Consider the following 15,843-nt stretch of genomic DNA (forward strand, 5'->3'; position numbering starts at 1 on the left):
TTAGGAAAAAAATGGCTAAATAAAGGCTTGGACTTAAAACATTAGAAGAAATAAATTGACAGGACTTTGTCTGGAAACCTTGTCTCATCCTTACTGAAAGCTAAAATAAACTTAATTTTTGTTAAAATTAAAGCAAAAATTAAATCATCTTATTATGTAATTGGAACTAGGCCTCAGGCGTTAGCAGTAAAGAAGGGATTAAGGCCTCCACCACCTGGGTTGTCATTCTCATGGGCCCCATTACCACCCCCTTATTCGTTTTTATAGCCAACAGATTAAAATGCGAGCGCCGCAATCTTTGATCTTTCACTTGCTGACACAAATCCTTTCAAGCCTCCAACGTTTTCTGCTGAGGTAATTAGTACTAATTAAAAGGTTTCCAACAGCCTTTGCTCTACTTTTTCCCTCCAAAGAAATTGCTTTTACAAGTGCCTTCCATCTTTGAAATGTATGCATCGTTCACTTTCTTCTTTATCTGACTCCCAGAGATCAAGTAGATTAGTGACTCCATTATTCCCCAAGACAAAGCCAAACAACAGGTTTTTACTATCTCCCTGACCTGTTGAGGTGCAGGGTTTATATTCAGAAACAAGTGCCTCTGCTTGTATTAAAAGACAGTCCAATTATGCACTAACAGACACAATGCGGGGTTTCTACATTTAAGAATGGACATCATTTAAAGATGTAGTGTTTTCTCAGAAGAGAGAGAGGCAACCGTTCACTAATCAAACTGACAAGTTGTAGGACTAATAATAGGTCTTGCTTTGTTTTCTTTTCTTTTTGTGTGTTTGTGTATCAGGCAAGATACAAACAATTTCTTTCTCTTCCCCCCCTTCTCCCACCCTCTCCCCTCCTTTCCCCTTTCTTCTTAAATTTTAATGATTGATTCACATTTGCTACTTAAAAAGAAAAAAGTTTAGGAAGTACCGCCTTGAAAGATTTTGAAAGCACAAAAAGTCATGTCTGAAGAAGTTTTTGTTACTATAATTAAATAATGTGTCCTGCTACAGGCAAACTGATGGCTGGAAAAATAATTACTGAGATGAAAACACTGTTTTATAGTATGTCTGAAGTACTAATGAAAGTACAAGATTAAAAAAATTAAAAGCTGCAGCAAAAAGGAACAATACTTTGCACTGAGAAAGGGCTGTGTTTTGAATTTACAGGTTTTCAGATGATCGTTCAATCGACATGGGCACTATATGGATCATTTTTCTTTATGAAAACCTGGAAGCTTTATGCCTGCTGTGATAAAAATAAATTACACTTCATGCAGCAAAAGTGCTATTCAAAAAAGAGGACAGTTCTCAAGCTCTTAAAGTTCTCACTTCCTATTGAAAATGACAGCAGCTCTCTCTCATGCTGTAGTATCTCTGGCACAATAGATCAGAAATCATACACAGAGCCACAAGAGGCTATCTAACTTATCATTACACGCACAGGGGTCTATTCTCATCTCGCGATGCAAGCACAGGGCTCCTGCTGGCACTAATGGGAGCTGCACATGCATATCAAGGACAGAAACAAACCGACAGCGCATCAACTCTTCTAACCTGAACTAAGTTAGAAAAGTTTTTAAATAGCCGGAAAGGAAAGTTAATGAATTGTCTCCTAATCGTGCCAGCTCTTCTTCTTCACTTTCACAACTATGCTACTATGGTAGTAATTTCTTTTTGTGTAACTTTCCTCAAGAGGATCTAAAAGCACTACAATCTCATCAATTCAGCTATATTATGCCCCTGTGAAGTAAGTTTTATCTGACATATCTTGCCCAAGGTCATATGGAAATTATATGGCAGGGCCAGGAATTGCACATTTCTGTATCCTAGTAGTTCCCTGTTTTAACCAGCAGGCCATACTCCTCCTCTATGCATGCACAATAACCAACAGTCCCAGAAACAGGAGATTGGATTAGCCTTTCAGCCATGGAAATGCTGAAAAAAAGGTTTTTCACAAACACAATGATTTGTTACAGATTCAAAATGCTAAATGAAGAAAGCAAAATCAAAACAACAGTCTGTGAATCACCTAATGTAATGGTTCTAGTCTCCTCACCTTCTTCGTGCATGGTCACCATTGCCTTAAAATGTCAGGGAATCCCTGCAAAACCAACACGAGTTTAGAGAATACCATACCTCAGCTCTTAGCACGCACAAGTAAAGCAGATCATGCGGAACCCTCAGCCAAACCTGGGCAGCTGTGTAAGCCATGCAAAAACATATTTACACTGTCTCTTCCATCAGAGTAACCTTTAGAAACAGCACAGCTATTTCTACACTCAATATAATGTATCTTGAGTACAGGTTTTCATGTTTACCAAATGTTAAATTCTTAGACTCCAATTAAATTCAGAATTACAAATTCTGAAATTTATAAGAAATTGGAATTTGGACCATAGCATCGAGGAAAATAGAATCTAATGAAAAAGAGGTGAATGTGTATGTATGTATCTTTCCATACCCCAGATCAACAGTTTACATCATTAAAGAGAAGGTGATATTAATGTAATCTGATAGAAGCAACCTGCCATGTTCTCACCTATTACTAAAATAGCCTGAGACTTTAAGGCAAAATCAACATTAATAACACATTCTCTAGAGAGTCTTTGGGTCTTTCACCTTACAAAATCAGAACTCTATGAAGAAAGAGATTTTATTAAAAATCAAACACACAAACAAAAAACCCAAACCTATTTCAGGGAAAAGGCAGCTGCAGAGAAGAGGGGTATATGGAAAAGGGCTGCCTGAGCAAATATCTTTAACAGAGCCACTCTCTTTGACAAAGCTGAAGTATCACCCCAGTGTGCAAAATAATTAGACTGGCTTCAAAATTATAAGCTCCCAAATTATTATGTCATTTCTTTCATTTGAGCTTTTCTTGTTTATTCTTGGTTTTGCATGTACAAACTGCTTTCATGTTCATCAGAGATACCTTCTTTTCAATTAACAGCCAAAACTGTCTCATGAACAAAAAATTAGAGATGAAACTTTAGGGAAAAGAAAATCCATAATCATGAAGCTCACAATAACATGACATGCTGGCAGCACAGTAGGCAAAGTTAACATACATATTATAGCAAAAGAAGGAAAATGAGTGTCGCGTTTAATGCTTCAGAGACTGCGCAAATGAAGCTATCTCAATATTTACTAAGGAGATCAAAAAATAAAATGAAAATATCTGATAGGCTTCTCGATGAGCAAAACTTGCTTGGCTACCTTACAAGCTTTTTGGATACCTTGGGATCTAAACAAATCCCTGGTTATTGGAACAGCAGAGAAAAGGGACAAATAAAGTCCCTACCTTCCCTAGGTATTCAGCTGTGGCTCTTTCCAGGCTGCAAACAGTTGCTGTGGCCTTAGGGTTTCATTATTCACCTACTATGAGATGCAAGGACCACGAGCAGCTGGCCTTTTAACATATAGGAGGAAGGGAGGAAAAGCCCTCCCACGAAAGCAGTATCAGACCAGGTTTTGGTACTCATATAAAATCTTTAGTATTTATTGAGGTGGGGGTGTGAGGGGGGAATACATTATATACACTATGCCATAAGTCTTTTCCCTTCTCCTCCAACCCCAAAGGGTAAAAAATACATTAATAACCTTCAAATCTGCCCTGCCATCTCAGCACAGCGTGCATGTGATGAAAAACCAGTAAAGAAACATTTCAATTTGAAGTTTCCAAGAGGTAATTATAAACAAGAGGAAGAGAAAAATATTTTTGAAATTATGAAAAATACCTTGACAGTGACTCCCTTAGACTCACATTTAGCCCTTGAAAAATATTCTGCCAAAGGGTGCATTTTGACAGGGAAAAGATGAAGAGTGGAGAGAAGAGGCAGCAGTCTGTCATAATTGATGACACCGCAATGCAAGCTGAAGTCAAGACTGAATATTTACAAAACTCATTCAGGGAGAGATTTTTAAAAGGGGGAAAAAAAAAAAGCCAACAAGCAGACACAGGTGGACCCACCTTTTTGAAAACATAGTGGGACTACAACAGCCAAGATTAATGCAATACAGTCAATATAATCACGTCACACACACAAAATAATTCAAGGGTCTTTTTCATAATTCAGTATGGTATGAGTTTCAATATAAAATGAAAAGGCTGAAAGAAATAATTTTTTCTGTAGGAATCTGTAAGGCTTTGTTTGCGTATATGTTATTTTAACTCATTTTAGAATGACACAGCAAAGCTGGGTGCCTTTGCCCATAATAGGACTTCAATGCTAGCCATTTTCACCCCAAATTATTAGTTTAAACCAAGCTCAGACCACTAATTTGCAATGTTACAGTGTCATAATAATTAAGCCAATCTGAATCTAGACTGCCACATTCTTATATTCCTATTCTTTGCTTTTAGTGTTTGACCTCACCCCCTCCTCCCTTCAGCTACATACTGTCTCTCGTGCAATCCCATGGTTAAGCAGTTCAGGGATATGATCCAGTTAAAATTGAGCTGGAAGGGAAGGCAGGAAGCAGGAGGACTGCAGCAAGCTAAACTGCCCTAAGTTGTTACTGAAGACTATTTGATGGACAAAGTGAACATATTTTTTATAGTCTTGGCCCAGCTGCCAGTGAGGAGCTTCATTTCAAGCAAATTCATCTGGCAGTTTGCCATCAGATTCAAAGCAGAAGACAGGTTCAAAATCAACTTGGAGACTAAACTTGCCCAATTATTAGCAGTGATGTGTCCAAGGTCAGGGCAAAGATACACCAGTAGAGCAAAGCAATTCTGTTCCCTGTTCCACAGAGATCCAGAAGCTCATCTTCAAGAGTTGTCAGTCCGGCACTTTTCACCAATACTGAATTCACACTTCATTTAAACAAATATGACTAATCCTACTCTCAAAGAAAGTGGGATATATCTGTCTCGCTACTAGCAATACAAGTTGGGCACAGATGTATGTGAGATAACAAGCTATCTCAATGCCAATTGATCTAGCACTTATAGAATGGATAAGAATTACAAAGACTACAAGAGTAGACAAGGTTCGGACTAGTATTACACAGGCATCAAAAATTATGCCATAAAGTATATTTATTATGTAGAGAGTCTTAAAAATTCACAATTTAGGAATGCAGCTAGTCTCCATATTTACCATGTGTTCTCACTACAGGGCAAATTTGAACTCCCATTTTATACGCAATGGACAAAACCCGTTTAATAAATTTTTTAAATAAATAAATTTTTAAAAAAAATAATGTTTAACCTGTTCTTCCCATCACTAACAAACCTTCCACCAAAATCCAACTTCCCATGTCACAAAACTGTAGAATCTTTCTTTTCCACAAATGTTAGGTCTAAACTGTCTGGGAAAAAACACTGCATGTTCCTCATACTCATTATTTGCAAAAAGAAAAGGCAGGTACAAATATATAACAATAAAGCATGGAAGTGAACATGAAATATGAGCTTTTTAGTCCTGGGAGCTGTACAGTTTGTGGCAAGGCTGCTCACGAGAAAGCCGTCACCCAGATTTTAACACGCTTTGTATTTCTAATTCTCCCGTTAATCCAGCCTGCTCCAAAACATTTAAAAGTTTTAAGCCGACAGAGCCCTGGCAAAACATCCATCCAGGCCAGCAGATTGCTTAGATCCACTATAGTGCACCTCCAAAAGTGTACAAGAAGCAGTCGTCCCTGCATTATAGCTGCCATTTCACTAAAAATAATCCTAAATAAATTCAAATATTGCTTCTTCACCTGACAGGAAAGGCATACTACCCTGCAAAGAGAGACTATATTTTTAGGCTTTCCAACCACTTCTAAATGAAGAAAGGAGAGGAAATTAGCCTTATGCCGCAAGGTTATATTCCAAGTTTGGCAGGAAGAACAATGCGAATAAATTAAAACTTTTTTGACTATTAAAAGGGATGAGAACAACCTGGATTAAAGCAGCTAGGAAGCTAAAGGAAGGGTAATTTCTGTTAAGCATTTCATTTAACTTTTGTTTGCAGATATCTAAGATACGATATGATTCCCCCCCCCCTCCCCATTTCAAAATGGAACATATGTAAAAATAACTTAGGTATGTGTTGCTATTTTTTCAGTGCTATAGATTCTTTGCACCAATATTTTAACGGTCAGACTGTCTAATAAACTGGGTGGAGCTGTGTGAAATGTTTCATTATTTTCCTACTGATGTCTGTATCTCAGATGTATTGTTGTTCAAAATACAATTTCATATATATCCAAGACCGCATGTGTATTATTTAAAAGGAATAAAAAGGAAGTGAAATTTCAATTATTGATGCATACTAGTGGTCTTAAAAATGACAGACGACACATGGGTTTTTTTAGATTTCGGTTAATGACAGGCATTTTTAATTTAAAGAATGAGCACAAACAAAACCTGACTAATAAGAATATATAGAAATGCCAAATCCACAAAATAAACACCACAGCTAGTACTAAGATATGTACAAATTCTATAATAAGAATCTTTGCATACTCTTTTCATGTAAACTTGTTATGACAGACATATAACAAGAAGATATTGCAAAGAAAGATGATATTCATACGAAAATGTTGCAGTAACTACATTTGAGCTTGCAAAAGCAGCTAGTAAGATTTTCAGTCCGAGAACAGAACTACATTCAGGATGAAACCAGTATGATTGCATGAGAGGTTTGCTTTTAGGTGCATGCACTACCATAAACCTGCTCTAGATCCTAAGTAATGGGCATTCTATAACACTTCAGTTATTTGGATTTTACTGTCAATTACTTTCAATTCTAAAAGGATTTTCTTTAATCCATTATTCTTGATCAAGATAACGATTCTTCAGAATTCTAATATCTTAGCATTGCCCTGGATTGGCCGCCTTAGGTAAGAAAGTGCCGGCTGGTTTTCCAGATGCAGTTTATTTGTATTCCATAACTAAACCAAAGAAGTATTCACAGTGCCACACACATCTTAGACCCTGCTTACTAGTTGCAGGTAGAGCCTCCTTAGTGAATCACCAAGAGGAGCCAGCACTGTCTAGTAGATCGCAGAAGAAATACTCATGGATTATACTTTCACATTATCCTTGAAAAGATTAGAAGAATAGTAGTAAAGCATATTCAGTGTTTTAAGACAGCTTCAAATTATCTGATGCAATAGACATTTTCTTCCAAAAAATAAAAAAGGATGAGATAATGCATTTCAAGGTCAACTGAAGCAAGGGCGCATCAGGAAAAAAAGTGTTTAAACCACAGCAGATTTAACAGCTTAACCAATAAAGCTACTCTAGCCTTCAGTCAATGGGAATCAAAACAATGATTTCAAACTATTTTATTCAATCTACAGGCAGGATTACTAGGTGATAAAGCTTTTTCCTTCTTTTCTTTACTAAAGAAGCAAGCGTTTCTCCTATTTTTAAGGATTTCTCTCAGTAAATTATGCACCCTTTTCAGGACTACAGCCACTACGACACAGACGTTCTTTAAAGTTTGTAGATTTATGTCCTTGTATTTATTACCACAGGGCTCAAATATTTACACGTATGCTCACTGGAAATCTGAAAATGCAAGGAATTTTAATATTATTACATTTACTAAATCTTATTTTCAAATCTCCATTAAGCCCCTCCAAGTATCTAAACAGCACCTTTTCTTTTTTCCTTCCTCAAATAATGCCATTTGCTAACATAAGCAGAACAAAGGTTGATGACCCAAAATACAATAAATTACTACATTCAGATTCTTTATGATCATTGAGGGTTTTCCTTAATAATCTAAAATGTACCTATGTGGAATTTAAATCACCACATTCATTAAAAGTTTCTCTTTCTTCTCTATCGCTGCCTTCTCACCCTCTCCAGATATACACAAACTTGCTGAAGTCTACGAATTCTTTAAAATAATATTTCAGGTTTTAATAGCAATTAACATATTAAATATCAGTGTACAAGGGGACTGTACAAAGTGATTCCGTAGTAAATTAGTCTGAAAATTGCCTTAATTGTTATGCCAGAAGATGTCCTCTACGTTTTGTCTTGGGAGAAAAAGATCTTTCTGTCTAAATGCCATTATGTGTCATCCTAGCTGAGCCTCCTGCCTAGCGGGGACATTGAAGTTGTACAGCAGGAGCCGCTTCTCAGGCTTTAAGAACTACAGTAAATCTTCAAACAATTTATCCAAACAAAGGCCAGTGTGTGGAGAGAAAAAAATACACGGGAAGCAGATGAATAAGCAACATCAATTATGGGGGGGTTGACCTTTCTGCCCCACACCATGGCACAGATTTCACACCAAATCGCAGCAGATTGAAGTTGACATGCCTGGAGTGAAAACACTGGTGCTCACAATGTTGCCACTCCACATTCACAGAGCTGTAGTAAGGAGAGGAGGGAGAAAATGAAGAGGAGGGGTGTGTGAATGAAAAATCACGCATAATGGGCCTGGGTTTATTTTACAGAGAACAAAATGGCTCAATTTGAGCACTTAGACTGTCGAAATTGGCTAGTGTGAGATACGAGAGGTTCATCCAAGGGGACACTTGAAGCAGGTGATATGACCTAGGAGAAAGGATGGGGAGAATAAAGGCAGTTCTTAAAAACTTGTTAATGTTGTTGAAGACCGTGCCATTTCACTTTTTTTTTTATATCTATATATATAGACATAGAATTTTTTGTACGTAATCACAGCAGCTGAGATTTACCTTCAGTCAAAATGGAAGTGATCAGGCTAAAAGTATTTTTCCAGTAGCAAAAAATACTCTCATGCAGCATTATTTTGCCACACCAAAAATCCAAATCTGCCTACAGTTATAGCTACATTTTGAAAGATTCGCACCCTGCCCCAGGAAAATATTGCCTTTACATCCAAGGAAAAGCCAGACTAACTAATGCGTACTTCGAACCGCCTCAATTAAAATTCAGGTTTTGGCCTTTAGAACAGTCTATTTAAAGATTTCTTTTTCTAGATTGGCCGTAGACAGATGATTATTAAATATTTATAAGTCTTTGAAAAGGATTGAGTGCCTTTGCTTTGTTTATTGTGTGGAGCTCCCCCTCCCCCTTCTTTCCCCCACTCCTTCTTTGAGGGATCTATGAGTGATCATTTTATTTGAATACTTCATCAGTTGGTTAGTGCAAAGACAGATCAGTCAACCCTACGCAGGCCGTTTCACATCAATGGAATCTGTTAACACTGCTGCAATAATAGCTTAAGGTTTAATATGCAATCAGATCAACAGCTTTTGTCTCATTCCAGAGGACATTAATATACAAAGTGCTACTATTTCATACTGATGGTAACTAAACACCACCGGTTCTGGTTCAGACTGAAAAGATTAAAAATAGATAAGCTTACAATAACATTTACATTGATCCTAACCTTAGTTACTATTATTAAAAGAATTCTCAACTAAATATCAATCTACCAGCAAATTTTGCTGCTTAACTGTGAAGTCCAGGTTTAAGGATTAACATTTGTGATGTCAGACCTCAAAAATGTAAACATTTGCTTATTAATGCTGATAGCATGCTGAATTAGATTTTTCAGCTTGTGCACAAGTTTCACCACTGTCAAGAAAGCAAGCTACCACCTTTTTCCCAGGTATCACATCTGTAACACACTTTCCCAAACTACTCAGACCTTAGACTTCATTGCATCAGGATGAAAAAGAGCTGTGAAGGAAAAGTCACAGCATATGTAAATATGACACTGTGCTTTCCCAAAAGTCTATGAATAATTTCAGAATCAGCCAATGAAATCTCACAATAGGACCACAGGTTTTAGATGCTGTCCTGCTACTAGGAAAACCCATCTTTGCCTTTTAAAAGTAAGACATCCGCAAACATCTTTCCTGAAAATACCCTCCAATTTTAAATATATCACGTAGTACAACAAAAGGACTAATTGAGAGCATGTTAGCACACCTGATAACTTTACACTCAAGAACAATGCTACTAGCGGGTTGAGACATTTGCGTAAACTTTAATAGACTATCGAGCTGCCAATACACATTTCATGATTTCTAAATACAGCTATATTGTAAATTATTTGATTAGACCCCAAGATAGCTATCCCCTAGAACATCTCAAGAACCGTTATTCAACCATGCGAGCATAGGAAGAATACCTTTCTGCTGAGAGTGACCAAAGGGCTCCCCGCAATAGGTGTCAGAGGTGATCTAGAAAGCACCATAACTAGAATTTACAATGGTGGCAGCTACAGGATAGACAAGTTTCAAACTCTAAGTGCATAAACAAAGTTCATTTCAGTGTTCTGATTTTTAACTCAAACTAAGTTCATTTCAGTGTTCTGATTTTTAACTCCCTGCTTTCCTTTAGACCCAACATAGCCCTTGCATCTTTTTTAGGTTTGTGTTTTTTGGTTTTGGTTGTGGGGTTTTTTCCAGGGTAAGAATTATTTGAGGGAGGGGTTTTTCATCTTGTTTATGTCTGTTGCTAAAACTATATTCTCTCTTTGCCTTTGAGCATGGTTAGGTAAGAGTCTGAGTACTCCACTTGTTATGAATCTTGGAAAGGAGGACTCCTGATAATTCTGTTATTCTCTCTCCCAATTCCCAACAGGTCTGCCTCACTTTTGCTCATTCCCTATCAATTCCACATACTGTGCCAGCAGGTCTGCTGGTTGGCTGATATATTTAAACCACCCAAGTTCTCTGAACTCTACCATGGTGACAAGCGTCTCAAAACACATTGTAGCTCTCCAGCCCCTGCAAGCACTGCGAACCAAGGAGCTTCAGCCTCAAATCATAACTTACAGGCTACAGTCACCAGGTCAGCCTTTCACAATTATAACGTAAACGGACAAGACTAATCATCGGGAAAGACAAATTAAGGCAGACACCCTGTGCAAGATCAATCCCTGTTAGTCAGCCATCCAGCCAGAGGCACATTTGACAGGAGCTCTGAGGAATCCTCAGCTCTGGAAAAAGCGCTGAGGAGTGCTCATTGGCAAAATGGAACACAGGGAAAACAATGAAGAAGGAAGACCTGAGTGTTTAATCAAACGCTCGGAGTTAGTTAATTCTCTTGTGGAGCCTATTGCCTAAACTACCTCTCATAAAAGCATAATATTTTAAGTTTAAAACTATTACAATTGCTACATCTGTCATGCCCCTAAAAAATGGTAAGTAAAACTGGCGTGCCCAGCAGACAGAACTCAGACCCGGCTCACAAGGTTCAAGCAAAAACTTTCAAAGCATGAAAGCAGCTTCCACAATAATGTAATACTGTTTGAACCCTTGGCTTCTGATACCGTTCTGTGTTACTCGGTCAGATTAAAACTGGAGAGTTAGGGGGCTGAGGAGACACAATTTTTGTTTCACGCAGAGCTTACGCCCTTTATTTTCCACATTACACCAGCACCTTAGAAAGGACTGTGCTAAGAAAAACGAAAGGGTTCTGCATAGCCTGTCTGAACTAATCCTCTCTACATCAGTTCTGTGAATAAAATATCCCAAGTAGATTATTTTAGATAGACAGTGTACCCGTATATTCACGTAAGTATCGATACATACACAGACAATATGCATACACAAGTACATGTTCATGTGTGCATGCATATATTAATGTTTGCCTTATACAGAGAAGAGACGTAGGTTTGGCAAACCAGACTCTTTTAGCTACATCTATAGTCCATTATTTTAAAAGTTACTAGGTATTTGACAGAACTAATACTTATGCAAGGCATAGTAGTAGAAACTGTCTTCATTTCTAAGATTTCACACATTCCCTAATTAATTCAAGGGGACTTACAGTTTTAGATAACATTCTTCCTTTTATCACTTGCCATCTAGCAGTTGGTATAATGTCAACACTTACATCTTTTTTTCCAACTGAAATCATTTTTAAAACATTTTTATCCTAAAATGTTCGCCTCGATTTTTCAAAAATTATCTTAAAGATAAGAGATTTCTTTCCATTTCAGTCCCACAACAACGAGAAATACTTATGCAGGCATAGTAGTAGAAACTGTCTTCATTTCTAAGATTTCACACATTCCCTAATTAATTCAAGGGGACTTACAGTTTTAGATAACATTCTTCCTTTTATCACTTGCCATCTAGCAGTTGGTATAATGTCAACACTTACATCTTTTTTTCCAACTGAAATCATTTTTAAAACATTTTTATCCTAAAATGTTCGCCTCGATTTTTCAAAAATTATCTTAAAGATAAGAGATTTCTTTCCATTTCAGTCCCACAACAACGAGAATGTCAGCACAGCTTTTTTGACAGACAAATTATTGAATCAAAGAAAGAATATGCCATTAAGCCCACAGGTTAGGAAGTGTCAGGAATGGTTTAAAGAGATATCCCATTTATCTTCAAAACATGCACGGAATGTCACTAATGTGTGTTTATCATGTATAATCAGACAAAGAAAATATCGAAATAAAGTACTCCTGCATACAATAGAAGTCTCCTTCCATCTCTCAAGATATCAGTGCTATTCAAATAGAATAATAATGATGAAACCTCCTTTCTTGAAAATGGAAATCAAGTGAAATGTAGATAGAAATGATTTTTTTGTAGTTGATGTACATTTCTAAAGTGCATTAACAGGAAATCCAGAACTTTTTAGGTCAATTATATTGTCAGTATTGTCAATGCCACTGAAATGAATACCTAAGCAGTGCATATTCTTGCTGGAACAGGGTTAGAGAAGAAATCCTGTATTCAATTACTTGGAGAAGAGGAACTGCAGGCACACACTAAAAGGCTTGCTTTGTTCCAATCTTATTTTTATGTTTAATCAGTCAAAAGGCATCCAAGAAACATATAATTATATATGTTTTAAAATCCACAGTCTCCAATGTTTTCCTTTTTAATTTTTGTTTTCCTTATGGCATCTGGTTCTTAAAGCCTATTTTTGGTAGCCAAGTGCATCACAAAACACTAAGTCACAGCTTTCATAATCAATTTTCCAATACATGATGTGACAGGTTCACAGAGTTAACGAATATATAGGCTTAGTATAAGAATAGTAGGCAAACGTTTTTTAAACATCTGAAAGGTATTGGAAATCAAAATGGTGATGACATATTGATGGGATAGGAGGTTTTGGCAGGTGAGCTGAATAAGTGCATCAGTTGTACCCTTTGCAACATGCTGTTACTCTTCTGAACAAAAATTTTAAACAAAAGTATTCCTGTAGATTTGCAAGCTACAATCCCAGCAGTAGACAAAACTGGTCTTTCCCCCATTCTCAATACCGTATTTGTGAACAAATTTACTTCATTCTATGCAAAATTTTAAACAGGTCATATAGAAGGCAAAGTGCTTTATGAGAGTCAAAAATAGAAGGAGTAAGTTACGTAAAACACCACAAACTGAAAAAAACACTTGGCATCTTCCAGATTCAGGAAGAAGAAATCTTGTAAGAAATCCAAAAAGCAAGAGGCCTCTGAAAAGACTCAAGATACCTCTTGTGCCACCCCCTCCCACCTGTACCTTATGGATTTCAGTGAACAGCTATGGCCCCTCTCTCAGTCCATTTATGTCGGAAGTCAGGCACGGCTCAGTGGCTTCACCCATTGACCAGCTGTACCTGCCACAACAGGGCCCTCTCTCAAGTCAGGATCTATGCGCTTTCTACTGCAGCCCTGTGATCGACAAAGCCCTGATAAGGAACACGCTCTTTAGCCGCAAGGCAGTATTTCTACTCCCCCTTAACAAACGCCCCAACATCCAGCTTATCATCTGTCATGCGATTACAGGTACATGCACATCGCAGTCACTTACGTAATCCTGAGGTCCAGCATCTTCTCCATCACGTACAAACATTGCTCAAAGAACAGAAAACCCCGAAGCAGAAATGATGGTCCCCAGAAGATAAAGAGGAGATGCAGAGGGAGAGAAAGCCTGTCCAAAAGAGTAACAACAGAAAGAGCAATCAAAACTTATAAGAATGACAGTAAAAGAACTCAGCAAGTGAGAGACAGCAAGAGATAAAGACAAAGCAAAGGTGGACAAGGAAAGGGAGCACAATAAAGCTCTATTAAGCTATGTTTCATACTGTCCGCTGGGGTTTACGCCTTGAAGAAGGCACTAGCCACACATGTATTTTTGTGCCTTGAGAAGTTATAACACTGCACGTAAGCCTTACCTTACAACAACTGTTATGTGTTTACCTAGGCATTCAGGCACATTTTGGAATAGTATTCCTGTTATTTGCACTACTAATTAAGGATTTTTATTTTTTAAGTTAACCACTTCAATCTTTTAAGTGTATGCCCTCTCTTTTCCAGCTCAGCTCAAGAAGCAAAAGGAAAAAATAGCACAAGAGAAGAAAGGAGTGATCACGTAAAAGTTTAAGTGTGTTCGGGAGGAACTTGGCAGTAATATACAGGCTGTTTTGTTTCTCAACAGTGAATTTTAAACAGTTCTTAATTTCACCCCAGTTTATTCAGATTTGCTGCTGACAATTCTTTTGGTCAAAACAGGTCAAATTGCTCTTTTAAAGAGCTCAAAAACCACCCTCTTTTCCCAAGACTTAAAAGATTGAATTATATTCCTCTCAGAACCATATGAAAAGTAATCACACTAAAGAAAAAAAAAATCCACTTAATGTATTCCTGTGCATATCTAGGACATATTTATACTCTGCACATGCACACACACGCTAGTAATACATGGGGGTTTTGGCTCTTTAAAAGCTGTAATTAATTCTTGATAGCCAGAGAATATTTGGGGGGGAATGCATGGAAAGTTGGGGGTTTTTTTTAATAACAAACAATGTTTTTCCTGTACTCTAAATCATGGCATATTTGTATTTTACCTCATTCACTTGCAATATACAAAACCTATTTACTTTCTAATAACAAAACCTAAATATTTTTTAACACAGTAATCATTGTGACCATCAATATACATGGTGTGGCTTGCAAGCCTAAGTTCAAAATAGCCAGAAAATTAGTGTCCACAGCATTGCTGTTTCTGAGGTTCTGACACGTTGATGTCAAGTTTTAGTATGTTGATCTTCGCAAAAATAACACAACGCTTGGCCTTATGCCTCAGTGTCTCCTCTGAACCATGAATCTGTACATATAGGTGGGGGCTCTGTCTTAATGGGACAATTCTAACAATTTGCCCCAGGAGGATTGTTCCAAAAAAGGTGGAAGTTCAGCATCTCCTATCTTTCTGTGTTTTCTTTAGCAAGAAGTTCAGTCAGACACGGTAGAAGGTTTTTGGACATGCATACTGATTTGCATCAATGCAGGCCAGAATACTTATCTAAGGAATAACTTGCACCAAAAATTTAAAATGTTATCTGCACCAAAATCTACAATATTAACATTATTACTATGTAGACCTCTCATTACTTACTAATCCCCATTTTCTCAACAGAAGCTTCCTGTTATAAGAAAAACCGTTTCTTTTGTCACTGAGGAGTCTGAGCTATTAAAACCTCAAGTGAACTCAGTCTCTGTATCTGAGAGCTTATGAGACTGCAGGATTTGCCTAACATTCAGCGTTTGATTTACAAGTCAGTTCCAACAAGATTAAACCACATTAAGTTCACAAACAAGACTTCGCTCAAACATCTCATTATGAATTTCAAAGTTTCCATTTGCCTCAAAATCTCAAGATTTAAGTTCAGAATTGAAAGCAACTCTTCCCAAAGGCCACTGATTCACTCCACATTTTCCTGTGAAGAAATTGCTCAGTAACTAAGCAAGGGTATGGTCCCCTGCAATATACTAAGGGAGGTGATGCTTCCAAGATTGGATGATAAACTCCTGCTATAGGAAGTTCTGCTGTCAATATTCAGTGCCACCAACATTCTGAAAAACAGAGATGTAGATGAAGATCCTACCTCCTGGAAAGTTGCAGGTTAAAAATAAAATACACATATATATATATATGGTTAAAAAAAACTGAA

The 15,843-nt window shown here is 37.3% G+C and overlaps 1 protein-coding gene across 1 annotated transcript in view; it reads right to left on the minus strand.

The window, feature by feature from the left end:
- Positions 1-13,794, minus strand: part of CUNH10orf11 (chromosome unknown C10orf11 homolog) — a 341,942-nt gene extending 328,148 nt beyond the window's left edge. Inside the window, exon 1 of the mRNA XM_009277631.2 lies at positions 13,704-13,794. Coding sequence (XP_009275906.1) covers positions 13,704-13,732 — 29 coding nt within the window. The 5' untranslated portion in view covers positions 13,733-13,794. The remainder of the gene's footprint in view (positions 1-13,703) is intronic.
- Between the last annotated feature and the right edge of the window lie 2,049 nt (positions 13,795-15,843).

This window comes from Aptenodytes forsteri, unplaced genomic scaffold (genome assembly GCF_000699145.1).
Source record: "Aptenodytes forsteri isolate BGI_AS27 unplaced genomic scaffold, ASM69914v1 Scaffold15, whole genome shotgun sequence".
In the NCBI taxonomy this organism is placed as follows: domain Eukaryota; kingdom Metazoa; phylum Chordata; class Aves; order Sphenisciformes; family Spheniscidae; genus Aptenodytes; species Aptenodytes forsteri.